Source organism: Oncorhynchus nerka, linkage group LG27, assembly GCF_034236695.1.
Source record: "Oncorhynchus nerka isolate Pitt River linkage group LG27, Oner_Uvic_2.0, whole genome shotgun sequence".
NCBI classification, from domain to species: domain Eukaryota; kingdom Metazoa; phylum Chordata; class Actinopteri; order Salmoniformes; family Salmonidae; genus Oncorhynchus; species Oncorhynchus nerka.
Window position 1 is genome coordinate 54,093,658 of NC_088422.1, and position 27,207 is coordinate 54,120,864.

Below are 27,207 nucleotides of genomic sequence, written 5' to 3' on the forward strand. Positions count from 1 at the left end.
GAGCACAACGTCTAGGACCAAAAGGCTCCACAACAGCTTCTACCCCCAAGCCATAAGACTGCTGAACAAATAAATCACCACCGGACAATTTACATTGACCCCCTTCCTTTTGTACACTGCTGCTACGCACTGTTAATTATCGCGGTATATTATCTATGCATAGTCACTTCACCCCACATGTAAATCAAATCCAAATCAAATTTATTTGTCCCTTACACATGGTTAGCAGATGTTAATGCTAGTGTAGCGAAATGATTGTGCTTCTAGTTCCAACAATGCAGTAATAACCAACGAATTACCTCAACTAACCTGTACCCCCGCACACTGACTCGGTACCGGTGCCCCCTGTATATGGCCTTGTTATTGTTTTTCTTATTGTGTTACTTTTTATTATTATTTTTATTTGAGTCTACTTGCTAAATATTTTCTTAACTCTTCTTGAACTGCACTGTTTGGTTAAGGTCTTGTAAGTAAGCATTTCACGTTAAAGTCTACACTTCTGGTATTAGGAGCATGTGACAAATAAAGTTTGATTCGGTGTAGTAACCAAAAAAGTGTTAAATCTAAGTGGCCAACCTTTTCTTGATGACAGCTTTGCACACTCTTGGCATTCTGGAATGCATTTCAATTAACAGGTATGCCTTGCTAAAATTTAATTTGTGGAATTTCTTACATTCATAATGCATTTGAGTCAATCAGTTCTGTTTTGACATGGTAGGGGTGGTATTTAGTAAAAATAAAATGGTAAAAGACAAAGCCCATATTATGTCAAGAACAGCTCAAATAAGCAAAGAGAAATGACAGTCCATCATTACTTTAAGACATGAAGGTCAGTCCATCCGGAAAATTTGAAGTCACAAAAACCATCAAGCGCTATGATGAAACTGGCTCTCATGAGGACCACCACAGGAATGGAAGATCCAGCATTAACTCTGCTTCAGAAGACAAGTTACCAGCCTCAAAAATAAATGCTTCACAGAGTTCAAGTAACAGACACATCTCAACATCAACTGTTCAGGGGAGACTGTGTGAAACAGGCCTTCATGGTAGAATTGCTGCAAAGAAACCCCTACAAAAGGACACCAATAATAACAAGAGACTTGCTTGGGCCAAGAAACATTTGATTTGTTTAACACTTTTTTGGATACTACATGATTCCATGTGTTATTTCATAGTTTTGATGCAGATGGTAGTCCCACTAAGAGCAAAGCAGATTGGAAGGTGTATCGCTGCAGAATGCTGTGGTAGCCATGCTGGTTAAGTGTGCCTTGAGTTCTAAATAAGTCACAGACAGTGTCACCAGCAAAGCACGGCCACACCATTACACCTGCTCCTCCATGCTTCACAGTGGGAACCACACATGCGGAGATCATCCGTTCACCTTCTCAACTGTCTCCGGCTACATCATACAGTGCTGTTGAGGCTACTGTAGACCTTTGCAAAATAGTGTGTTTTAATCAATTGTTCTGTGACGTGAATATATTCAGTATAGTTTTATCTAAAAATGACAACTTTTTAAATGTTTTACAATTGACATGTTTATGAAATTCACTGAGGAGGATGGTCCTCCTCTTCCTCCTCTAAGGAGCCTCTACTGGTTCCACCCTGTTGTTGCTTTCCACCCTGTTTAAATAATAATTCATACAATACCAATAATATTAATACCATCAAATTATTATTATACCATCAAATGTTTTTTTTTCTGTCAACTTGTAGACAACTCATTTTCTAGCAACTTGTAGAGATAGAAGAGGTCAACTGAACATGTAAAAAGGTTGACCAAGTTCTATTGTTATTCACTATTATTTGAGAAAAATAGGCTGGTTCTGATAATAGCATACGTTTCACTCAATAATCATTGTTTTATAATTATTTTAAGGGGGACAAATTAGTGTTATGGGTTAAGGGACATTTGATGTCTTAGAAAATCTAAATATAGATATATGCTGTACATGTATTGTTAACACTTTCAGATCGTGATTTTTGGCCCATTCCTCCTGACAGAGCTGTTGTATCTGAGTAAGGTTTGTAGGCCTCCTTGCTCACACGCTTTTCAGTTCTGCCCACAAGTTTTCTATTGGATTGAGGTCAGGGCTTTGTGATGGCCACTCCAATACCTTGACTTTGTTGTCCTTAAGCCATTTTGCCACTACTTTGGAAGTATGCTTGGGGTCATTGTCCATTTGGAAGACCCATTTGTGACCAAGCATTAACTTCCTGACTGATGTCTTGAGATGTTGTTTCAATATATCTACATCATTTTCTGTCCTCATGATGCCATCTATTTTGTGAAGTGCACCAGTCTCTCCTGCAGCAAAGCACCCTCAGAACATGATGCTGCCACCTCCGTGCTTCACTGTTGGGATGGTATTCTTAGGCTTGCAAGCCTCCCCCTTTTTCCTCCAAACATAACGATGGTCATTATGGCCAAACAGTTCTATTTTTGTTTCATCAGACCAGAAGTCATTTCTCCAAAAGAAGTATGATCTTTGTCCCCATATGCAGTTGAAATCCGTAGACTGGCTTTTTTTTAATGGCGGTTTGGAAACAGTGGCTTCGTTCTTGCTGAGTGGCCTTTCAGGTTATGTCGATATATGACTCGTTTTACTTTGAATATAGATACTTTTGTACCTGTTTCCTCCAGCATCTTCACAAGGCCCTTTGCTATTGTTCTGGGATTGATTTGCACTTTGTTCTGGGATTGATTTGCACAAAGTACGTTCATCTGAAGTAGACAGAATGTGTCTCCTTCCTGAGCGGTATGACGGATGCATGGTCCTATGGTGTTTATACTTGTGTACTGTTGTTTGTACAGATGAAAGTTGTACCTTCAGGCATTTGGAGATTGCTCCCAAGGATGAACCAGACTTGTGGAGGTCTACATTTATTTTTCTGAGGGTTTGGCTGATATCTTTTGATTTTCCCATGATGTCAAACCAAGAGGCACTGAGTTTGAATGTAGTCCTTGAAATACATCCACAGGTACACCTCCAATTGACTCAAATTATGTCAATTAGTCTATCTGAAGCTTCTAAAACCATGACATCATTTTCTCAAATTTTCCAAGCTGTTTAAAGGCACAGTCAACTTAGTGTATGTAAACTTCTGACCCACTGGAATTGTGATACAATTCCTGTAAACAGTTGTTGGAATTTTCTTTTTTGTCAATCACTAAGTAGATGTCCTAAACGACTTGCCAAAACTATAGTTTGTTAACAAGAAATTGGTTGAGTGGTTGAAAAAAAAGTTTTAAAGACTCCAACCTAAGTGTATGTAAACTTCCGACTTCAAATGTATATATATATTGTATTTATAATTTTTCCGTAAAAGTTAGGAGGTCCAAAAGGCACCACAATGACCCGGCTAACGTATGCCTAGGAGAAGTGCTTTAACGTTTGTTAAATCTGCTATAACATTGCTATGAAGGCCTTATGACAGAGGTCAAGATGGGAGAGAAAACACTCCTCCATACTAACAGCTGATGAAGTTGGAGCAGTAGTTGTTCCTCTTCTCTGTTGTATCCTCACACCAGGAGTACACCCCGGAGCCGGATGCTTGTGTGATGTTTAGGTTGTGGACAGCAATGGCTGTGACTCTGTGAGTGATGTTGATCAGGGGGTAGCTGGTGGTGGAGTTGAAGGTCATATTGGTGACGTGGATGCCTCTAGGAGGGACACAGCAGAACAAGATAGTGGAGCCTTCCTTTAACACCTGCTGGTAGGGAAACATCTTGGTCTTTTTCCAAACTCTGTCCACTGTGTCTTGGGCACCTGGTTGGGGAAGTTGGAGATATAGATTATTAGGGGTCCAATTGAGGCTACTCTTCCTAAAATGTTTATTCATATGTAACAAATATTGATATGAATGATGTACGTACCCATGTGATTTTAAACATGACATAATCAAGTCTATATCTCATTATTCAAGGCTGCAGTGAGCAGGCATGTGACCCTATCTGCTGTATGGTAGCTTGACCTGGGCCTATCATGTCTGTTGTTTCACCAATTAACATAATTTTATTTTTGTACTATTTCCAAGCATACCCAAAACAAACATTTGAAGTTACAATATGAAACTTCAGTCCAATTCATTTGTGCAATAAGCCTGGGGATGAGGTTAAACTTGACTAGTTTAGCCTCTTTTACATAAAAATGACAAAATTAATCAAGTAAAAATCCCCAGCCTCTAGCAAGAGTCTTGATTGAGCAACTTTGATGAGATGATAGTTACAAAGAGAAGAGGAAAAGGAAGAGGTCTTCTTTCTTAAACATGGCAACGCACACAGATCTGATAACATGACAAGTGTTAGAAGCATAGCCTTTTCTAACAGACATGAACAACTACATTTCTCACCATAATTTGTCTTCCATTGGCTCCAGTCACTTGGGTCTGCATGGCTGCAGAAACGTCGTATTCTGATTGAATGGTCAGCACATTGTAAAGGCAGAGTAGACACCCAGGTCCATGTTAACGTGGAGTTACTACCGAAAGGACAGCTACTCACTTTGCTCTATATGATGCAAATCAGAAATGAAACACATTATGAAAACAACAGAACAGTCAAATCTGACTGGTAGTACTGATTTTAACTTAATTTAATCTATTAATTTATCTTGTCATGTTTATTGTCCTACTGTCATGTCTTTGTTTATTGTCTTGCTGTCAAGTCCTTTTCTGTGTACATACAGTGGATTCAGAAAATAATCCCTTCCCCTTTTCCACATTTCGTTACGTTACAGCCTTATTCTAAAATGGATAAAAAAATTCCTCATCAGTCTACACACAATAAAACAGGTTTTTAGAAATGTTTGCAAATATTTACATAAGTATTCAGACTCTTTGCTATGAGACTCGAAATTGAGAACAGGTGCATCCTGTTTCCATTGATCATCCTTGAGATGTTTCAACAACTTGATTGGAGTCCACCTGTAGTAAATTCAATTGATTAGACATGATTTGGAAAGGCACACACCTGTCTATATAAGGTCCACAGTTGACCGTGAATGTCAGAGCAAAAACCAAGCCATGAGCTCGAAGGAATTGTCAGTAGAGGACTGAGACAGCATTGTGTCGAGGCACAGATCTGGGGAAGTTACCAAAAAATGGGATTCCCGAGTGGCGCAGTGGTCTAAGGCTCTGTCGCAGCCGGCGGTGACCAGGAGACCAGCATCGTCCAGGTTAGGGGATGGTTTGGCCGGCAGGGATGTCCTTGTCCCATCTCGCTCTCGGGACTTCTGTGGCGGGCCGGGCGCATGCACGTTGACACGGTCGACAGGTGTCTGGTGTTTCCTCCGACACATTGGTGTAGCTGGCTTCCGGGTTAATTGGGCATTGTGTCAAGAAGCAGTGCGGCTTGGTTGAGTTGTGTTTTGGAGGACGCATGGCTCGCGACCTTCGCCTCTCCTGTAACTACCAATTGTTTGCCAAAAGGCACCCAAAGGACTCAGAACATGAGAAACAAGATTCTTTCGTCTGATGAAACCAAGATTGAACTCTTTGGCCTGAATGCCAAGCGTCACGGTGAAGCATGGTGCTGGCAGCATCATGCTGTGGGGAGGTTTTTCAGCGGCAGGGACTGGGAGACTAGTCAGGATCGAAGAGAAAGATGAACAGAGAGATCCTTGATGAAAACCTGCTCCAGAGCGCTCAGGACCTCAGACTGGGGCGAAGATTCACCTTCCAATAGGACAACGACCCTAAGCACACAGCAAAAGGCAACGCAAGAGTGAATTCGGGACAAGTTTCTGAATGTCCTTGAGTGACCCAGCCAGAGCCCAGACTTGAACCCGATCTAACATCTCTGGAGAGACTTGTAAATAGCTGTGCAGTGACGCTCCCCATCTAACCTGACAGAGCTTGAGAGGATCTGCAGAGAGGAATGGGAGAAACCCCCGAAATACAGGTGCTCCAAGTTTGTAGTGTCACACCCAAGAAGAATTGAGGTTGTAATCACTGCCAAAGGTGCTTTATTAAAGTACTGAGTAAATGGTCTGAATACTTATGTAAATGTAATACTTAATTTAAATTTTTTTTTTTTTTTTACATTTGCAAACCATCTAAAAACCTGTTTTTGCGTTGTCATTATGAGGAATTGTGTGTAGATTGATGAGGGAGAAAAACAGTCAATTTTTAAATAAGGCTGTAACGTAACGAAATGTGAAAAAAGTTAAGGGTTCTAAATACTTTCCGAAATCACTGTACACAGTAATACAAGACAATGGTTCTCCTTGGAAACAAACACATACATAATCAATTAATTGGACAAATGGCCTGAACTGTTACTCACGTTGTGAACGATAGTGAGGTTGTCAGTGCGTCCGACCTGTATTTCATAAGTATCACCGCTTTCCCTTGTTAAACCAGTGTGATTGACCAGCCACTTCACCACAAGGCTCTGTGTAGCAACATTAGCCCGCAGCTCAGCGATTATTGGCTGAGGAGGTTTACTGCCTGCTAAAACAACATATAGCTAGCTAACTTATAGGCATGCTCTCAATTTAACAATCCCATCTGTTTCTGTGTAGATCATACATTTAATCTGACTGTTAATTGCTATGTACACTTACAATACTATACAACTTTGAGTTGACCTTTGACTTCATACAAGAAAGGTCTTACCTGATTCCAAGCAGGATCCATTTAGATATACAGAGGAAGTTAAAAGGAACAGAAGCACATGAATAAACCAGGATATACCGCAGTGCATCCTCTAACCTCTCAGAGCAAACTCTGCTGTTCAAACTAATGATACTAGTAAAAGTACGGGTCTAATGTTGAAGGTTCTTGTAGCCTCTGTTCCTGCAGACCGGTGTTCATTCACAGTCCACGCTGACTGACTGTGAGTTGGCATCCAGGAATGAGTCAGAAGTAGTTATGATATTAACATTGGGCACTGTCATTGTCAGCTGACGGGCTCAGTATTGAGCAATAATATGGTTGTTTGAGTATGAGATGGGGGGACACTAGAGGGCACTGTGGTAAAGCAGCCTTCAGGACGAAATCTGTCCAATGGCAGCCTGTTGATGGTGTGAGTAGCATGAAGTTGCCCCTGGAAACTGATCTAAGGTCAGTAAATGATCTGGGGAGGACGTCATGATGTTGAAAATGTATTATTACTGAGTAATTGCATAAGCTATTATATTGATAGTATCCTGGCACGAATGGGAACAAGACAACATGGCTAGTTACTATGAGGTAGAGCCTATGTAAAACTGAACTATTCACACAAAATAAAAATGCTATACAATTGTTGGTTATGCATTTTATAGTATATTGTTAATATGGCACCACTCTGACAGTGCATGAATACGTCACAATAAATAACAAACAAACCAACACGTAATCTGTATTTTCTCTTTAGAGTAATAAGCAAGCTCTATTAAACAAACTACATCTTGACAATGGACATTTGGCACATAGTAGAGTATGGGTGCTGAGGGTGCTGCAGCACCCTGCAAAGAATCAGGATAAAAATAAAAATATTAATAAACATTTCCACAAAAGTAGTGCACTTGGCCTTTACTAGTCCTGTATTAGCGGACCGATATATAGCCATCTATAGCGCATGCAACAACAACAACAAAATCACAGCACCCCCCCACATCTTCCCAAGGCCCCTAGTAGATAAAAACTCAGAGATCCCAAAAACTCCCCCCAAAATGTGCATGTCGTCAGTTAATTGTTTTGTTACATTTTTTTGCTGTGCACTGAAAGTGCTTTATCTTAAACTTAACTGCTGACTTTTTTAACAGCTGATTAGTGAACAAAATACTAAAATATAGTTTTTGAACAAACTACACCTTTAACACTTATGAGAGTGTGTCCTAACCTCTTATGGGAGTGCCCTGCAATCCTGTATTTCAACGAGGGAAATTAAGACCATCATAAAAGTGCAACTAGTTTTGACAAGGGAAGCACAATAACACAAAGTGCACCAAATTAAAATACCTATAGTTTTAAGGAGCTTTTGTGCACAAAGGAAAATTGGTTTGAGTATCCACTAAAGAGAGGGTTAATTACATAAAACACATACTGTACTCCTAGAATTAATGGTGACTCGAGGAACCCCGGAGATCCTCAAGGATCACCTGGAGTTCCTCAAGGAATCATTGCTAGTCAATAGTTCATATTTGCACCTTTGGTTAGTTGAAAGATCCTTGGAGGAACCTTTAACGTTGCAATGTAACAACAGGTTCCTGGAGGAACCATGTAGTGGAGGCATGGCTTAGTAAGGGCGTGGCTATAAGATTTATATATTTTTTAAATGTCATTCCTGTTCATATCTATTGTCATCACATGTTAAAGTTGAACACTGACAGTTTTGTAGCTTCATTGAGGCGTACAGAGATTTAGGAGTTCCTCGAGAGCCTATGCAATTCCCAAAGTTGGAATAGTTACAATTTATTACTATATGTAATCAGCTATGTTTATATTATTATGATGAAATTCTTATTAATATTATATTAGAATATGTAACATGCATAAATATTGAAGGAAATTTGAAATTTGCAGTGTACAAACTTAACATGATTGAACAGGAATAACATTTAATCTCATGGGTGCCCAAAAAACCACGCCTCCAATCTTCAAATAGGCTGCCACATCTACTATATATATATATATGTAACAATTTCAATCTTGTCTCATTGCTGCCACTCCCCAACAGGCTCGGGAGGTGAAGGTCAAATCACGCGTCCTCTGAAACATGAACCGCCAAACCGCGCTTCTTAACACCCGCCCGCTTAACCCGGAAGCCAGCCTCACCAGTGTGTCGGAGGAAACACCGTTCACCTGATGATCGAGGTCAGCCTGCAGGTGCCCGGCCCGCCACAAGGAGTCGCTAGAGCGCAATGAGCCAAGTAAAGCCCCCTAGTCAAACTTTCCCCTAACCCGGACGACGCTGGGCCACTCTATGGAACTCCTGATCATGGCCGATTGGGATATAGCCCGTGATCGAACTTGGGCTATAGTGACGCATCTAGCACTGCGATGCAGTGCCTTAGACCACTGCGCCACTCGAGAGGCCCTATCATATATTATTAAATTGAGTCAGATTTGAACCCCTCCCATCACAAAAAGGTTCCGGTTTGAACCTTTACACAGGGGTCCCTCGAAGAGGGGTTCTTCAAACAACCTCTGAACTGGAAAGGTTCCGCTCAAAAAGGTTCTTCCAGGCAGGTTTACTTCTAACAGTGTGTACGAACAGGCACTTATTTCTGATTACATACAGGAACTAAAAAATTGGCAATATACACCTGTATTTTCTTAAAGATCATACTTTCAGTCATGGCAGTAGCTAAATATGAGGACCAAAAAATGAAAAAGTATACAAAACAATAAGAACACCTGCTCTTTCCATGACATAGAATAAAAAGGTGAATCCAGGTGAAAGCTATGATCCCTTATTGATGTTGCTTGTTAAGTCCACTTCAATTAATGTAGATGAAGAGGAGGTAAGTTAACAAAGGATTTTTAAGCCTTGACACAATTTAAACATGAATTGTGTGCATGCCATTCAGAGGGCAAGACAAAAGATTAAAATGCCTTTGAACAGTTTGAGTGTGTCAATAACTGCGACGCTGTTTGGTTTTTCAACAGTTTTCCGTGTATCAAAAATGGTCCACCCCCCAAAGGATATCCAGCCAACTTGTCACAACTGAAAGTATTGGCGTCAACACGGGTCAGGATCCCTGTCGAATGCTTTCGAATGCTTTCGACACCATGTAGAGTCCATGCCCCTAAGAAATTGAGGCTGTTCTGAGGGCAAAAGAGGAGGTGCAACTCAATATTAGAAAGGTGTTCCTAATGTTTGGTATTGTCACATCTTCTCCTGCTCCTCCCGCCTCTGGCATGCAACGTCGCCGGAATACTAACCATCGGTCCTGGGATTCATCATTACGCACACCTGGCACTCATCATTACTTGCACCTGTTAATCATTATGATTCACATCTGGACTTCATTCATAATTTCTTCCCCTTTAAGTCACTCTCCTATGTTCACTCACCAGTTAGTATTATTCTTGTGTACCAGAGTGTAGCCATATGGAAATGTTTCAACTGCACCTGCTTCCCGACTCACAGCTCCATTATTACAGGTATACTCAGTGTATAAAGCTCTATTACGGGTCAACATCTAAATATTGCTCCCAGCGTTGATCAAAGCTCAGAATGCTTATATCATTGATCTGACTGAATTCCAATCACGCCTGCCTCTTTGCGAATGAGTGGAATCATGGACAGTGGTTTGTCCATTATGTACGCCTGGATTTGCCTTTGTAGCAGCTCATTCTCCACTCTCCCAAACGGTTAACTCTGCCCTTTCGCGGCACAGGCCGAGAGCGACGTGAAATTAACTACCCCAGCTTGCAATCGGCTCAATAAGAAACTAGTCTAGAGACAATGTTGACAGTGTTTGCGAGATGTCGGACTAAAGGCAATTTAACTGTCCCGCACTCCAGCCGTGTCTACAGACACCCCCCAAACAAAAAATGATTATCAGAGAATGAGTGCACAACTGGTAAATAGTCGCTTATAGATATGTCAGTCAGGTGGCCATCTGCTGGCAGAGACTTATTGCAGTAAGTTGAAGGGCTCTGGCTAGTTTTACTTAGCCAGCTGGAAGGATGAAGTAAGAAGCTAACGTTAAACGGAGCCTACCTCAGCAGGAGAAAAAAAAACACAAAGTTGTAACTTTGCTTCATAGAGTGAGCTACTGATACAGACAGTGATGTGAGGCTAAGGCAGGCTGCAAGGCGGAAGCAGATGAGAGAGGGAGCAAGCAGAGAGGGAGGTTAGTACAGTGGTTCCTAAAGTTGGGGTCAAGGCCCAAAGTGGTGTCCCCTGAGAAAATCTGAACTAATCTTATCAAACAAGCTATGAACTTAAATGTTTCAGTATAAACATTCAAATGGCATATCTTCCCTAAAGGCCTACATTAAAATGCAAACAATACAGTACAATACAGATAAAAATGTAATGCTTTTTTGTTTCGTCGCTTCCGGACGAAAACTCAAACCCATTTTTTTGGTAAAAAACATTTACATGCACACACACACACACACAAAGGCAGAGAGGGGGTACATTGATAGATGTACATAAGGCAGTTGGCACTGCACACTTCTCTCCCATCACTCCATCAGTCTTGTCATTCCTCAGAGGTACACAATGTTCTCCTCTCCCCCATCCTCACTGTTCTTTCCATTCAAAGAGAAGTAGGCCTGTGGGGTGAGGAGAGGAGTGAGGGATGCCGAGGTGGGGAAGTTCTCCTCGTACAGACCCAGGCCTGTGACCCCTGACCCCAATGAACCCAACAACCCCAGGGTCAGCCTGTCCTGTGGAGGGCTGAAATCTAACAGAAGAAAACAAGGAACATTATCAGCCAATCCCAAATCAACCCCTTGCACCTGCATCAACCTCTTGCCCCTTCCCATATGCATTTGGGTAGATCAGAATGGCCAGACATATTTCTTACAAATATTTTATGTTGTTTTAAAGCTTAAATTACAGTGCATTTATGGGTTATTTTTTTTACTTGGGGGGAATACATAATTGGTGGAGTACTGTGGATCCACCAATATCCCTGTGAGCCTCCCAGGCCCTTGTTGCCCAGGGTTAAGAACATCAATTATAGATTAATAATATTACATTGTATAACATTCTTTAAACGTATTCCACGTGTCCCTTGGCCAGAATTAATTTAATATGTTGTTAGTAATGTTCATATAATAAATGATAACAATAAATAAAAATATCTGTCTGCAGTACCCACAGACCCCACTTTGAGAACCCCTGGCTTAAAATCCTCTGAGATCCACAAAGATTTGCTGTCTATGACAGCATCATACTCACTGTTGTTGTTGGGCCCCTCATGTCCTGTGGTGAACCTGCTCCTAAAGGGGTTGTTTGGGGAGCTTCCTGACTGGAGGTGACTGTGCTGGGGGTGAGCGTAGTGTTGGTGTGTCAGTAATTCTGTGGATGGTTTACTGTGGGCCTGGCTGAGCAGAGTGTTGAGGCTGTAATAGAGGCTGGGCCTGAGGCTCAGGTTGGCGCTATGGAGGGGGCTGTCCTGGCTCTTTCTCAGGCCAGAGTGGAGGCTCTGGTGCTGGTGCTGGTTGTGGTGGAGACGATTCTGTTGGAGGGAATGAAGAAGAGCAGCCTCGTTGCCGTCCAGGCTGCCTGACCGACTGTGGTTGGACACCTGAGGGGAGAGGAGCGGGAAAGGGTGGGGAGAAGAAAGTAGTTGTAAATCTCAGCAGAGCACACTCACAAACACAGACACACACAATCCTACCAACCTTCACATTCGTTCATATTTCCAATTTTTCTCTGTCACACTTATTCACTCACTCCTTCCTTTTCTGTCTCAACCCCCACCTCCCCTTTCCCTCCTTGTACCTTCCCCACCCACCTAATTTTGTTCACCAGACACTTCCACCCAATGCTCGGAAGGTCTGGTAGATCAACGTGTCAATCCTGACCTTCGTTAACCCAAAGAAAGAATGGAAAAAAGTCCCAGTCCAGTAGAAAAAGTCCTGATCCATAGCCATTGATTATACCAGAAGCTACAAATGAGTAATGAATCTTCAAGCTCTTCCTTTGTGGGTGTATATATCCAAACAGCATGCAGAACATCAAGGTGTCAAAAGCATGGTTTCAAAAGCTAGCTAGGGAGACCCTCCCTCCTCTGATTGGTTATCGGACAGTCACGTTGTCACCGAGCTCAGAGTCGCCGACTGCTAAGTCACTGAATGTATCCTTGTGTTTCCTGCCCCCATTGAAAACGACTGGTGACTGGTAGTTTGGTCGCTAGAGGTCTGTCCTGGTATTATTGGGCCATAATCAACCACCTCCTTCCAAACCTTCCCTCGAACATCACGTCTGATGCAACAAGGAGATTTCAGCTGTTTGAGGCCATTTTGTCATTTTTATTAGGATAATTTGTTTTCTCCCACAAGATTGACACACATTGACCACACAGATTTCGATGTATAGCAAGCAAGGCTATATTGACATTAAGTCAGCAAACTACTGTTTAGCATCTCAAATTTAGGGGAATGCTTTTACTGTCACACACACACGTTTTCTGAATCAGAGCCATGACTTGCATGTTCAGATATTATTATTATTTAAAAAAATGTACTCCCACATAGGCCAGATTTGAGTCATTGTTCTTCCAGGCTTATTTGCACCAATTAGCCTTGGGAAGGTTACCACCCACCTGTTCCAGGTCCAGCGATATCATAATAGGCAGGGAGCTCTGGCGGTTGTGTCTCCAGCTCTGGAGCAGCCTGTGCTCGGCTTCCACCCTGTTCCTTTCCCTCTCCATGCTCCTCTGACCCTCCCTCAGCCTCTCTAGGTTCTTCTGGTACTCCAACAGCTGCTGCTCCAGCTCTTCCCGCTCTCGGCGCAGGCTCTCAGCCTCCAGGTGACACTGTCGCTCGCGCTGCTTCAACAGACTCACCTTCTCCCCCTATATGCAGAAGAATAGTATTGGCATCAGAGAGATGGGATGATAGCAAGTTAAAACCTCTCTGCACACGGAACCCGCTAGCGGGCTGAAATTCCACAACATTCGGTGATCGCTACATAAATAGTCATAGTAAACATTCATGAAAATACAAGTGTCTCACATGTATAGAAAGCCTAGAATCTTGCTAATCCAACTGTGTTGTCAGATTTCAAAAAAGATTTACTGCGAAAGAATACAATGTGATTATCTGAGCATAGAGCCCCATAAAAAACAAGAATTTTAACCAGCACAGGCGTAACATAATCACTCCATTAAAATAGTTTCCCTTTGACGATCTTCGTCTGTTTGCAATTCCAATGCTCATTGTTACACAATGAATTATCTTTCGTTTGATAAAATCCGTTTTTATAGCCTAACACGAAACATTTTGTGAACCGCTTGTGTCGTGAATTCCGTCTCATTCCATTTTCGACGACACATTCCAGGTAAATAACCCACATAGAACGTGACTTTTTCAGTCATGTTTGGTTTCACTGCAATCAACTGGTTTGTTTGTAACACAATCAAACCTGATGGGCCATTTCGCGTGACGTATTGACTGAAAGAAACCGATTTGAAGTCAACAAGTCATGACATCATTGTGCACCAATGATTTGCCCGCTGTTTCGTTGATTGACTGTCTTTTAACCCAATGACCACTGATCGTCTTGAAATCTAGCTAGGTAGATAACCATGGAGCTGAGGTATACGGCAATAGGTCAAGTTTATGTGTTGCAAGATCAACCCATGTAGTAAGCTCCAGCGTAAAGAGAGTCATTCGCTATTGAAGTTTCATACCGGAAGGAGAAACACATATTACGCACTGCATTGTTTGGTAAACTCGCAGATTCAGCTGTTTATATATCAATCAGTTTGGCGACTAAGTCAGGGAAAGCTAAATCTAAGTCTAGATATACATATGCACACACAATTTTAGAATAAATTGATTGGGAAAGTGAGACAGAGATTGTTGTAGGACGATTCATTTAGCGATTGTGGAGGAATATTTTTTGAACGGGAGAGGACATCGTTTTGGACTGGTAAGTTCTTATCATGCTAATGCCCATGTTTGAAATTAATAATATAAAATATTATTTGTGATTTTTATTTTATTTTAGAAGCAATATATAAACATGTAATGTCATGAAATGTGAGATGCGTGTGTCTGCCGCCCCACCCCAACCCACATGAAATAACCTATTTGAGGCTGTTGAGGGGAGGTCAGGCCCACAACAATGGCCAAAGTGAAATGGAGACCGTAGATCTAGCTGAAATGTCATAATATAAAAGAGACAGTAGATCTAGCAGGTAATATATTCAACCTTATGTTCCCTGTACTCCATATATATATCTGTTTATTATACCTGTTGAATAAGGGCTCATATGTGAAACTATTCTAACTGAACATTTTCTTTCACAATGACACTGACTCCGAATGAGAGTCTTATCCGGTGTCCTGTGTGAATTTAAGTATGCTCTCTCTAATTCTCTCTTTCTCTCTCTCGGAGGACTCGAGCCCTAGGACCATAGGTCAGGACTACCTGGCATGATGACTCCTTGCTGTCCCCAGTCCCCCTGGCCTTGCTGCTGTTCCAGTTTCAACTATTCTGCCTGCGGCTATGGAACGCTAAACTGTTCATTTTTACTCTTGAGGTGCTGTCCTGTTGCACCCTCTACAACCACTGTGATCTCCACCCGGCACAGCCAGAAGAGGACTGGCCACCCCTCATAGTCTGGTTCCTCTCTAGGTTTCTTCCTTGGTTTTTGCCTTTCTAGGGAGTTTTTCCTAGCCACCGTGCTTCTACACCTGCATTGCTTGCTGTTTGGGGTTTTAGGCTGTGGCTATATAAATTGATTTGATTTGATAGAGGACTGAGGGTCTTCCAAATATTGAAAGTGTGTAAATAGTTACCCATGTTATTTTGTAAATGTATATATATATATATATATATTTTTTTTTTCATATTTTTTTATCAATAATTATATTTTTTGTTAGGTGTGTTAGAATACCATTTTGGTATTTTGTATATAGTTATTTGTTTCAAAATGTATACGTTCACCAATTTGGCCACTTGGGTACATTTGGGCTACTTGTGTGGGACACCTGGGTGTCAAGGTTTACCAGAATTGGACCCAGAAGCAGACCAGGACAAGGTGAGTATAAAGATGGTGAGTATTTATTAATCAATGAGAACGTGGAGGTAGATAGTTCCGGGTGGAGGAGCGGGCAGCGGAGGTGGGTTGATGGGAGTGGATAGGCAGATCCAATGGATAACAACACACTGGCGACGAGCAGACAGGGATGGGGTATGGGTTCCGGGTGAATGGTGTTCATGGCTAACGATCCGGCAGGGAATGGATGTCAGGTCAGAGCTTTTGAAGGGGAGAGGACAGGTGTGCAGATTACTGATGGGATACAGGTGCGGGTGAACATCGATCTCCCAACAAGCTAATTCGCCCGGCAACCAGACAGGGTGCGTTCCAGGACACCGGAAACACACTCCAGGACAGAAACACAGGCAAACACAGACTCAGGAAGCGGGATTCGTGACACTGGGTGACTTCATGATAAATGTCATGTAGCACACTCATTTTGGAAGTTATCATTCTGAAACTTTGCTGAAACTTTGCCCTCTTATATATTTCACTGAAATTGTCCCCATCATCCTATCTGAATGTTTGTTTTATCTTGTTCATTTTAAAGATGATACAAAAATAATAATAATTTTTCCATTGTTTTATCTACACCAGATCTATTGTGTTATATTCTCCTACATTCAATTCACGTTTACACAAACGTCAGAGTGTTTTCTTTCAAATGGTACCAAGAATATGCATATCCTTGGTTCTGTGCCTGAGCTGTTAGATTTGGGTATGTCTTCAGGCGGAAATTGCACAAAGTAGGGGAGGAGCTCTAAGAGGTTTTAATAAAGGCTTAAAATGAACATAATGTGCTATGGCACCCTATGTCATTCTTACAGTACCAGTCAAAAGTTTGGACACACCCACTCATTCAAGGGCTTTTCTTTATTTTTACTATGTTCAACATTGTAGAATAATAGTGAAGACATCAAAACTATGAAAAATCACATATGGAACGATGTAGCAACCAAAAAATGTGTTAAACAAATCTAAATATATTTGAGATTCTTCAAAGTAGCCAACCTTTGCCTTGATTACAGCTTTGCGCACTCTTGGCATTCTCTCAACCAGCTTCCCCTGGAATTCTTTTCCAACAGTTTTGAAGGATTTCCCACATATGCTGCGCAATTGGTGGCTGCTTTTCCTTCACTCTGCGGTTCAACTCATCCCAAACCATCTCAATTGGGTTGAGGTTGGGTGATTGTAGTGGTCATGTCATCTGATGCAGCACTCCATCACTCTCATTCTTGGACAAATAGCTCTTAGTCCCAAGTACAAAGCAGATGGGAAGGCGTAACGCTGCAGAAAGCTGTGGTAGCCATGCTGGTTAAGTGTGCCTTGAGTTCTAAATAAATCCCAGTGTCACCAGCAAAGCATCCCTACACAATCACACCTCCTCCTTAATGCTTCGCAGTGGAAACAACAAATGCAGAGATCATCCATTCACCTACTCATCTGTCCTCCAGCTAGATAATTGTGCTACTCTACAGTGTGCTGTTTGGGGCTACTGTAGACCTTCTTTGCAAAATAGTGTGTTTTAATCAATTGTTTGGTGACGTAAATATATTCAGTATAGTTATATCTAAGGACAACTTTTTAAATGTTTTACAATTACATTTTTTGATGAAATTCATGGTCCTCCCTTCCTCTTCTGAGGATCCTCAACTGGTTCCACCCTGTTATTGCTTTCCAACAAATTTAAATAATAATTTGACAATACCATCAAATGTTATGCATTTTTTGGCAACTTGTAGAGATAGAAGAGGTCAACTAAACATGTAAAAATGTTGATCAAGTTCTATTGTTATTCATTCTTATTTGAAAAAGAATAGACTGCAAATAACTAGCTGGTTCTGTTAATAACATATGTCTCACTCAATAAGCACCCCCACACCATCACATCACCTCACCTCATCCATGCTTCACAGTTGGGAACCACACATGCGGAGAACATCCGTTCACCTACTCTGCATCTCACAAAGACAAAGCGGTTGGAACCAAAAATCTCAAATTTCTCATCAGACCAAAGGACAGATTTCCACCAGTCTAATGTCCATTGCTCGTGTTTCTTGGCCCAAGCACGTCTCTTCTTCTTATTGGTGTCCTTTAGTAGTGGTTTCTTTACAGCAATTTGACCATGAAGGCCTGATTTACACAGTCTTGACAGTTGATGTTGAGATGTGTCTGTTATTTGGGCTGCATTTCTGAGGCTGGTAACTCTAATTCACTTGTCCTCAGCAGCAGAGGTAACTCTGGGTTTCCTTTCTTGTGGCGGCCCTCATGGGAGCCAGTTTCATCATAGCGCTTGATGGTTTTTGTGACTGAACTTGAAGAAACTTTTAAAATTCTTCAAATTTCCTGCATTGACTGACCTGTCTGTAATGATGGACTGTCGATTATTTTTGCTTATTTGAGCTGTTCTTGCCATAATATGGACTTGGTATTTGACCAAATAGGGCTATCTTCTCCATACCACCCCTACCTTGTCACAACACAACTGATTGGCTCAAACGCATTAAGAAGGACGGAAATTCTACAAATTACCTTTCAACTAGGCACACCTGTTATTTGAAATGCATTCCAGGTGACTACCTCATGAAGTTGGTTGAGAGAAGGCCAAGAGTGTGCAAATCTATCATCAAGACAAAGGTTGGCTACTTTGAAGAGTCTCAAATATTTGTTTAACACTTTTTTGTTTACTACATCGTTCCATATGTGTTATTTCATAATTTTGATGTCTTCACTATTATTCTACAATGTAGAAAATAGTAAAAATAAAGAAAAACCCTGGATTGAGAAGGTGTGTTCAAACTTTTGACTGGTATGAGGGGCTTACGTAGTGTTCTCTTTGACCTAAATCTCCTATCAGATGACAGTACGATGTCACCCTATGTAATTCTAAAGTCAGTGTTATGACAAGATTATGTATTGTGAGTGCTTACCTGTTGTCTCTCCCTGGCCAGGCACTCTCTCTCCCAGCGCTGCTGGTCCTGTCTCAGCCTCCCCTGTAGCTTCTGAATTCCCTCCACCTCCTCTCTCTTCCTTTCCACACTCATCCTCTCTACCTCCTCCTTTTTCTTCTCAGTACTCCGCTGTTTCTCCTGCTCCTGGGCCACATTGCCATGGAGACAGGAGGGGGTGTGTGGGAGCGGGTGCTCTAGCTCCAGTAGGAGGAGCTTTTGAACCTCATACCAGCTGTCCTGGATGGTCACAGCTGCCTGCACACACCAATACATGGTATTTACAAACAGACCCTTTGGTGTAGGCGGATCTGAATTGATCAAAATCGGTTTAAGTAATTTGGTGATGGCCTTCCAGGCTAAGGGATGCTACCGCCAGGTGGTTGTTTGGGCACTAGGGTTAAAGAGTGTGTGACGTTTCTCACCTGCAGACTATAGAGCAGCTGGGTCAGGCTCTGGACACTCTCTGCCACCTGCAGGATAAAATATGCCATTACAAGAGGACAGACAAAACGATGAAATCTGTTGGCACTCCTTTGCCACACACACACACACACACACACACACACACACACACACACACACACACACACACACACACACACACACACACACACACTCTCTCTCTCTCTCTCTCTCTCTCTCTCTATCCCTCGTGGTGACCTAAAATTAACTTCCATTCAAAATTATATTTTCCTTAACATCTAACACTAAACCTAACCCTTACCCCTGACCTTAACCCGTAACCCGAATCTAAACCCTAAACCTAAACCAAACTCTTAACCCTAACCCTAACCACTAACCCTTATCCTAATTGTAAATCTAATCCTAATTGTAACCCTAACCCCTAAACTAAAAATAGCCTTTGTCATCAAGGGGACATGAGAAATGTCCCCAAGATAATTTTTCTTGTTTGACTTTTTGGGATTTTAGGTCCCCACAAGGACCCACACCTATCCACACACACCTTCATTGGTTCTCCATTGGTGTCTCTTCTCCTCAGCTCGGTTATAGAGTGCCACAAGATGGTGTCTGGCCCTGCCCACTCACCATCCGACACCAGAGAGGCCGAGCTCACACTGCTCGGATAGTCCACTACAGTAAGAGGACACCAAAAACAGTCCATTTAAAGAAACAGTTCATGATTATAGTAGAATCGAACACTTTTGACATTCTTTCTATTTTGGGGTAAACTATTCCTTTACTGTGTGGTTGTGTCTCATACTCACTCTCTGTAGGCGATTCATGGGTAATTCCATAGTCGTTGGGGGTTGTGGTTAGGGTTAGAGTTTGGGGGTTATTAGGGTTAGTGTATTGACTCACACTCAGCGGGTGACTCCTGGATCCTGTAATGGCTGTTGTAGCTGCAGTACTCTGGGACTCTGACAGGGGGGCTGTGGCTGGGCTCAGTGTGGGCCTCATTGGCCTGCAAGGTAGACATCAGCTTCTCCGCTACATACAAAGAGAGCGCGAGAGAGAACAAGAGAGCGAGCGAGGAAAGAGAGAAGAGATATCTCTCAATATACTCTCTAATATAAAAGGAGAGGATGCAGCTGTGCGTAGTGCTCCTGTGTGTGGTTCTCACCCTCTTTGAGTGCAGCTGTGAGTAGTGCAGTGGTCTGCGGTGGCATTTGAGCATCAGGGTCTGGTTGGACCAGTAGGTGGTGCTGTGGCAGGGGCTCTGGTGTATGAAGGGTTAACTCTGTCAGCTCGGCATACAGCTGTAGCTTCTCCTCCAGACCACTGCAGATACGCTGGTCCTGACTTGCCAGGGTGTCTGAAAGAACAATACAGATCATGGATCACACTCAGTTTAAATGGAAGTCCTGTAAATTGCAACATAATATTGGATGGTTCCTCAACCTGAAATTGGTCTATTGGCCAGGAGAAAATGTAATCTATGGTAATAAAGTCAGCTGAAGTTTGTAATGGCTATTTATAAGAAAACCAAACAATGGACTACAGTTTCTCCTGGCTCACAGATAATTTTTTGGGGGGGGGAAAACGCTACAAAGTGTCTGAAATGAGAATGGTTAAGTCCATGATGAATGTGTAGGGATGACTGATGTCTTACCTTGGAGTTTGTAGATCTTCTGAACTCTCAGCTCAGTGTTCCGTCTGACCTCAGTCTCAACACTTCTCTCTTCCTCCTCCTCAGGACAACTAACACACAGCACAGGGGATTAGGGACAAAATCATCCACACACACACACACACACACACACACACACGCTCTGTTTGGCTCAGTCGGTAGAGCATAGCACTTGAAACGCCAATAGTCGTGGGTTTGATTCCCGCTGGGGCCACCATTATGTAAAATGTGTGACTGTATGTCGCTTTGGATAAAAGTGTCTGCTAAATGGCTTATTATTGTTATATTATTAACACACAAACACTCACACACACTCCTCACCTCTCTACGGCCCGTCGTATGTGTCTCATCCAGGCGTTTCTCTCTTCTTTCGAGAAGGTGTGAACCTCGTACATCTCAGGCCCCACTGAGGAGGCAGAGATTAGGAACATCCCTCTCTCCTCATTGGCTACCTCTCTCACAATTAGCTTCTGCAGGGGGATGACTGGGGGCTTCTGGTCCTGGAGAGGGACAGTTTAAATAAGGTCATTTTCCGGGAAAGAACACTACTGGCGTCCTGTCTGACTGACGGTTCTCCCTGGCTCCCTGTTTAGTTGAATAGTTCTTCGTTTTTTCGTTCTCCTTTTTAGCCTGTTCTCTGTGAAGTACCAGAGTTCTGCAAAAAATTATTTGGTAAACAGCTAAATGATGGGGCTGGAGAAGTGTATACACTCTTAAAATTAATAGACGGAACTATGGATGCAAGGACTGACCATACATGAAATTAAAATGATAGTACCAATCACAGTTTACCCCTTTAAAACCTGTTACGGCTAGACGTTCCGCTAGCGGAACCCCTTGACAACATCCGGTGAAATGGCAGAGCGCCAAATTCAAATTAAATTACTATAAATATTAAACTTTCATGAAATCACACATGCAATACACCAAATTAAGGCTACACCTGTTGTTAATCCAGCCAACATGTCAGATTTCAAAATCTCAGAAATAGCGATATATTTCATGCCTTACCTTTGAATAACTTATTTTGTTGGCATTCCAAAATGTCCCATAAACATCACAAACGGTCCTTTTGTTCGATAAATTCAGAAAATGTCAATTTATTTGGCACGTTTGATCCAGAAAAACACTGGTTCCAACTCGTGCAACATGACTACAAAATATGTAAGTTACCTGTAAACTTGTTCCAAACATTTCAAACAACTTTTCTAATACAACTTTAGGTATTTTTAAACGTAAATAATCAATCAAATTTAAGATGGGATATTACTGTGTTCAAAAGCGGACGAAAACAAAGTGGAGCGTGCTTTCAGGTTGCGTGCCCCAACCACAACAGTACACTAGACTCGACCCTCGTTCTGAACAACCCTACTTCTTAATTTCTCAAAGGAAAAACATCAACCAATTTCTAAAGACTGTTGACTTCTAGTGGGAGTGATAGGAACTGCAAGCAAGAGCCAGAGAAATCTAGATCCATAGAGAAACCCCATTGAAAAGAGAGTGACCTCAATTTATTTTCCCTGGATGGATTCTTCTCAGTTTTTTGCCTGCCATATCAGTTCTATTATACTCACAGACATTATTTTAACAGTTTTCGAAACGTTAGAGTGTTTTCTATCGAAATCTACCAATTATATGCATATCTTAGCTTCTGGGCCTGAGTAGCGGGCAGTTTACATTGGGCACGCTTTTCATCCAGACGTGAAAATACTGCCCACAAGCCCGAAGAGTTTAAATTGCTCTTATGCCATGTACAGTTCATTTGGAAAGTATTCAGACCCCTCCCCCTTTTCCACATTGTGTTACATTACATCCTTATTCTAAAAATTGATTAAATAAATATTTTTCCTCATCAATTTACACACAATACTCCATAATGACAAAGTGAAAACAGGTTTTTAGAAACGTTTTCAAATGTATTACAAAGTAAAAACAGAAATACTTTATTTCCATAAGTATTCAGACCCTTTGCTAAGAGACTCGAAATTGAGCTCAGGTGCATCCTCTTTCCATTGGTCATCTTTGAGATGTTTCTACAACTTGGAGTCCACCTGTGGTAAACTCTATTTATTGGACATGATTTGGAATGGCACATTCGTAGATCTCCGAGACAGGATTGTGTCGAGGCATAGATCTGGGGAAGGGTACCAAGACATTTATGCAGCATTGAAGGTCCCCAAGAACACAGTGGCCTCCATCATTCTTAAATGCAAGAAGTTTGGAACCACCAAGACTCTTCCTAGAGCTGGCTACCCGGCCAAACTGAGCAATCGGGAGAGAAACGTCTTTGCCAGGGAGGTGATCAAGAACTCGATGGTCACTCTGACAGAGCTCCAGAGTTCCTCTATGGAGATGGGAGAACCTTCCAGAAGGACAACCATCTCTGCAGCACTCCACCAATCAGGCCTTTATGGTAGCGTGGCCAGACGGAAGCCACTCCTCAGTAAAAGGCACAACAGCCCACTTCGAGTTTGCCAAATGGCACCTAAAGGACTCTCAGATCATGAGAAACAAGATTCTCTGGTCTGATGAAAACAAGATTGAACTCTTTGGCCTGAATGCCAAGCATCACATCTAGAGGAAACCTGGCACCATCCCTCCGGTGAAGCATAGTGGTGGCAGCATCATGTGGTGAGGATGTTTTTACAGCAGCAGGGACTGGGAGATTAGTCAGGTTGAGGGAAAGATGAATGGAGCTAAGTACAGAGAGATCCTTGATGAAAACCTGCTCCAGAGCGCTCAAGACCTCGGAAGGTGAACCTTTGGCCCAGTCTAATAGGACAAAGACCCTATGCACATAGCCAAGACAATGCAAGAGTGGCTTCGGGACAAGTCTCTGAATGGTCCAGCCAGAGCCCGGACTTGAATCCAATTGAACATCTCTGGAGAGACCTGTAAAGGGAGTAGTACACAGCGTTGTTCCAGATCTTCAGTTTCTTGAAAATTTCTCGCAAGGTATAGCCTTCATTTCTCAGAACAAGAATAGACTGACGAGTTTCAGAAGAAAGTGCTTTGTTTCTGGCCATTTTGAGCCTGTAATCGAACCCACAAATGCTGATGCTCCAGATACTCAACTAGTCTAAAGAAGGACAGTTTTATTGCTTCTTTAATCAGAACAACAATTTTCAGCTGTGCTAACTTAATTGCAAAAGGGTTTTCTAATGATCAATTAGCATTTTAAAATGATAAACTTGGATTAGCTAACACAACGTGCCATTGGAACACAGGAGTGATGGTTGCTGATAAGGGGCCTCTGTATGCCTATGTAGATATTCCATTTAAAAAATATGCCGTTTCCAGCTACAATAGTCATTTACAACATTAACAATGTCTACACTGTATTTCTTATCAATTTGATGTTATTTTAATGGACAAATTATTTTGTTTTTCTTTCAAAAACAAGGACATTTCTAAGTGACCCCAAACTTTTGAACGGTAATGTAAGTGTCGAGATGGTACGTTAGATCCCTGACGAAGCCAATGTATCCCATTGAATCCATTTCAGCCATTACAAGGATGTGTTTGAGAGGTCATTACAAACATTGATGGGAAAAATCGACAGGCACAAGCAAAATAATGAAAGAGTCGCAGGAGTAAAATGGAAGCAATCAAGCCAGTGTTACAAGTGGATTTTGCACCCCTCAAACACAGGAAATAGATGGCTAAAAAAGACAGACCCTCTGGTGGGCGGGGCATGCGCGATGCCAGTTAGAGGTAGTTTCGCGAGCCAATCATGCTAGCATGCTAACACTAATGAATTCATCTTAAGTAGGCAAAGGGCTTGATTGTCAAAATCCCGAAGCATCCCTTTAACGAATCCTTTTTGTTACTTTTTGGGGGATTTTTTAGGGATGTAATCTAATTGCAGATAAGGCACGAGGCAATGAAATAATGAATGAAGTGTAATGTAACGAGATTGACCAAACCGGCATACCACGGCAGCAAATATGAGTCTCTGGTCCTTCTCCTGCAGGAACACCAGGACATCAGTCAGCAGCAGAGCCAGTATGTCTGCAGAGAGAGTGGGTGAGGGAGAGTGTTAGAATAGACACTGTTGCGACCTAGGTTGGTGCCGCAGTATAAGCCACTGCCTCTGGAATGCATTCCGCTGCAGCATGGGTTCGAAATCGGCCCACTGCTATTTCAGAAACTCTTTCCTCCATCTTTCCACTTGATCTATCCTATCATATAAAAAGAGTGGGACTGCCACATTCCTTAAAAAAAAAAAAGAACAGAAAAAATAAATAATGTTATACACACACACAGTGACCTCACCCTACCTTTCAGTCGTCCCGTAGCGGTTTTCCAGTAGACAAGTCCCTTGTGCTGCAGCTCCCTCTGTTGGTGTTTTCCTAGCAGGTCGTCCTTGCGGAACACCTCGCCGCTCTTCAGCTTGGAAAGGCTCTTGTTCTCCACGCGACTCAACACCTCCTGCAGCTCCTGGGCTTTCTCGTACTTGCTCACACTCGTGTCCACTGCAGTGATGATGTCACGCACCTGAGTGAGTGCCCGCGACAGCTCAGTGTGCTCCTCACTGCCCTCTGGAGGTAGAAGGAACAAAAACGATCTATACTGGCATAATTGACAAAGTTTCATTGTATAGTTGTATACATAGTGCAAAGAAGAACATACTTTCTCTCTCATGCTCTCTCCCTCTCTTGCTTTTATGCTCGCTCTCTCTCTCTCTCTCTCTCTCAATTTTGCTCTCTCTCTCTCTCTCCCTCCCTCCTTCCCCCCTCTTTGTAACTGACCGGGTGTATAGTGCAGTATCCTCTCCAGTAGTACAGGGTACTTGGTGATGCGCTGAGTCACTAACAGGATGAACTCTGGCACCTCCCTTCTTCTGACCAGAGAGTTGTTACTCTGTTGCTGAAGAAGAGACAACAACTGGTGTGTGTTGAGTGAAAGATAGACATTTTAAACAGGAGCAGTTGCCAAACAACTTTTCCAGTTAAAAACGGCCTCAGTGGCATCGGTAGTCATAAGAAAAGTGTAATAACACACACAAAACCAAGGTAAAATCATCCTGTTCAGTCCCTCCTTAAGGACATTATTGACCAAACATAAAAACCAAGTTGGACTAAAAAAGAAAGCTTCCATCAGAAACATACTTTGACAAACACCTGGAACTTCTTGTTCTGCTGCTGCAGCTCTTTGAAGACTTTGACAGCCTCCGTGTGGTGACTACAAAACTCTCCGTACACTTGCTTCATCTTCACAGCGTTGTCTTCTGAGAACTAACAGAAATAGGGAATATGAATAGGCCTTGAGTTGTCCAGAAGTGTGTAAATGTGGTGTTTGTATGATGTGGTGTTTGTGTTTGTATGTTAACAGTGAATGTGCATTTGTGAGTAATAAGCATACATGCATGTGCTTGCATCTGTTGTTGTGTGTGGGTGTCAACCTGTTGCAACAGTATATCCCCTATACTGTGGATGCAGTAGTTGTGTGGGTGTCCGGGCTGGGCTGAAGCATATCGCCGCTCCTGTAGAGATCCGAAGAGATTCCTGTGGAAGAGCAGGAGAGGATCCAGACAGGGAAAGATGCGAGCCACACACTCCCAGTCCAGTTGGAGCTCATCCAGCATCCCTCGACGAAACACCTCGGACATCACCGTCAGTGTCTGGATGTGGTGCAACTCTGTCTGCATCAGCTCTACACGGGGAGAGAGAGAGACAGACAGAGAGAGGATTATGTATAAATGCTTGTTCACGCACACGCACACAGGTGCACATGCACAAACACATGCGCACACACACATCAACACACCGTAGATATGAGACACTGAAATGTGTTGCCATTCCTTACACACACTCTCACACATGCACACACACACACTAACACACCGTAGATGACATCCTGACGTTTGACGGTGTGTTTGTCGTGTTTTCTGCAGAACTCAGTTGTGACGGCCAGACTCCAGGACTCCACCTCAAACCCCACCAGGTCAGCCGATAGGTCGCTGAGCAGGGGGGTATCGACCGACTCTGATGGAGATAGGTCAAATTCTATTAGGAAAGGCACTGCAATAGACTAGCGTCCTGTCCAGGGGTGTATTTGTGCTTTCAGCTGCCTCACACTACAGAAACAGGAGATGGAACAGAAACAGATCCTGCCCTATGGGCCATTCTGGCTTGTACAAGGCTCCATCTGAGAAACTTAACACACACTTCTGCTGTTGAATCTTGTCTGTTTTGTATGTTTACAGTATGTGTTGATGATGTACTTTAACAGGTCTGGTCCTTCTAATACCCTGGTGTTGTGCAGTTGTACAGTTCAAGCCATTACCCTGTGTGGTGAGATGGTAGTCTGTGGATGATGTGGTCCCTGTGACCTGTAACCCCTCTTCATTAAGGGAGCAGCTGTTCCACACGTCACTGTCCACACTGACCCCCACAGCATCCCTCAGCCTCCTAGAGAGAGCGAGACGGGATCTATTAATGAAGCTGGAGAGACCTGTGCAGTGTGTGTGTGTGTGTGTGTGTGTGTGTGTGTGTGTGTGTAC

At 42.5% G+C, this 27,207-nt stretch overlaps 2 protein-coding genes across 2 annotated transcripts in view; both read right to left on the reverse strand.

The window, feature by feature from the left end:
- osmr (oncostatin M receptor) overlaps window positions 1–7,161 on the reverse strand; it is a 33,688-nt gene extending 26,527 nt beyond the window's left edge. Inside the window, 4 exon segments of the mRNA XM_065011791.1 lie at window positions 3,477–3,770; window positions 4,354–4,510; window positions 6,287–6,453; window positions 6,619–7,161. Of these exon segments, the coding sequence (XP_064867863.1) occupies window positions 3,477–3,770; window positions 4,354–4,510; window positions 6,287–6,453; window positions 6,619–6,706 (706 nt within the window). The 5' untranslated portion in view covers window positions 6,707–7,161.
- An 85-nt stretch (window positions 7,162–7,246) lies between these two features.
- The window catches only part of LOC115112507 (rho guanine nucleotide exchange factor 28-like), a gene marked incomplete at its 5' end in the record, with an annotated part of 45,128 nt that continues 25,167 nt past the window's right edge, over window positions 7,247–27,207 (reverse strand). The window contains 17 exons of the mRNA XM_065011150.1: window positions 7,247–11,348; window positions 11,849–12,197; window positions 13,218–13,469; window positions 18,593–18,868; window positions 19,036–19,083; window positions 19,578–19,705; window positions 19,934–20,062; window positions 20,196–20,387; window positions 20,685–20,773; window positions 21,024–21,202; window positions 24,637–24,713; window positions 24,983–25,243; window positions 25,454–25,571; window positions 25,814–25,939; window positions 26,107–26,357; window positions 26,549–26,689; window positions 26,991–27,115. Coding sequence (XP_064867222.1) covers window positions 11,152–11,348; window positions 11,849–12,197; window positions 13,218–13,469; window positions 18,593–18,868; window positions 19,036–19,083; window positions 19,578–19,705; window positions 19,934–20,062; window positions 20,196–20,387; window positions 20,685–20,773; window positions 21,024–21,202; window positions 24,637–24,713; window positions 24,983–25,243; window positions 25,454–25,571; window positions 25,814–25,939; window positions 26,107–26,357; window positions 26,549–26,689; window positions 26,991–27,115 — 2,938 coding nt within the window. The remainder of the gene's footprint in view (window positions 11,349–11,848; window positions 12,198–13,217; window positions 13,470–18,592; window positions 18,869–19,035; window positions 19,084–19,577; window positions 19,706–19,933; window positions 20,063–20,195; window positions 20,388–20,684; window positions 20,774–21,023; window positions 21,203–24,636; window positions 24,714–24,982; window positions 25,244–25,453; window positions 25,572–25,813; window positions 25,940–26,106; window positions 26,358–26,548; window positions 26,690–26,990; window positions 27,116–27,207) is intronic.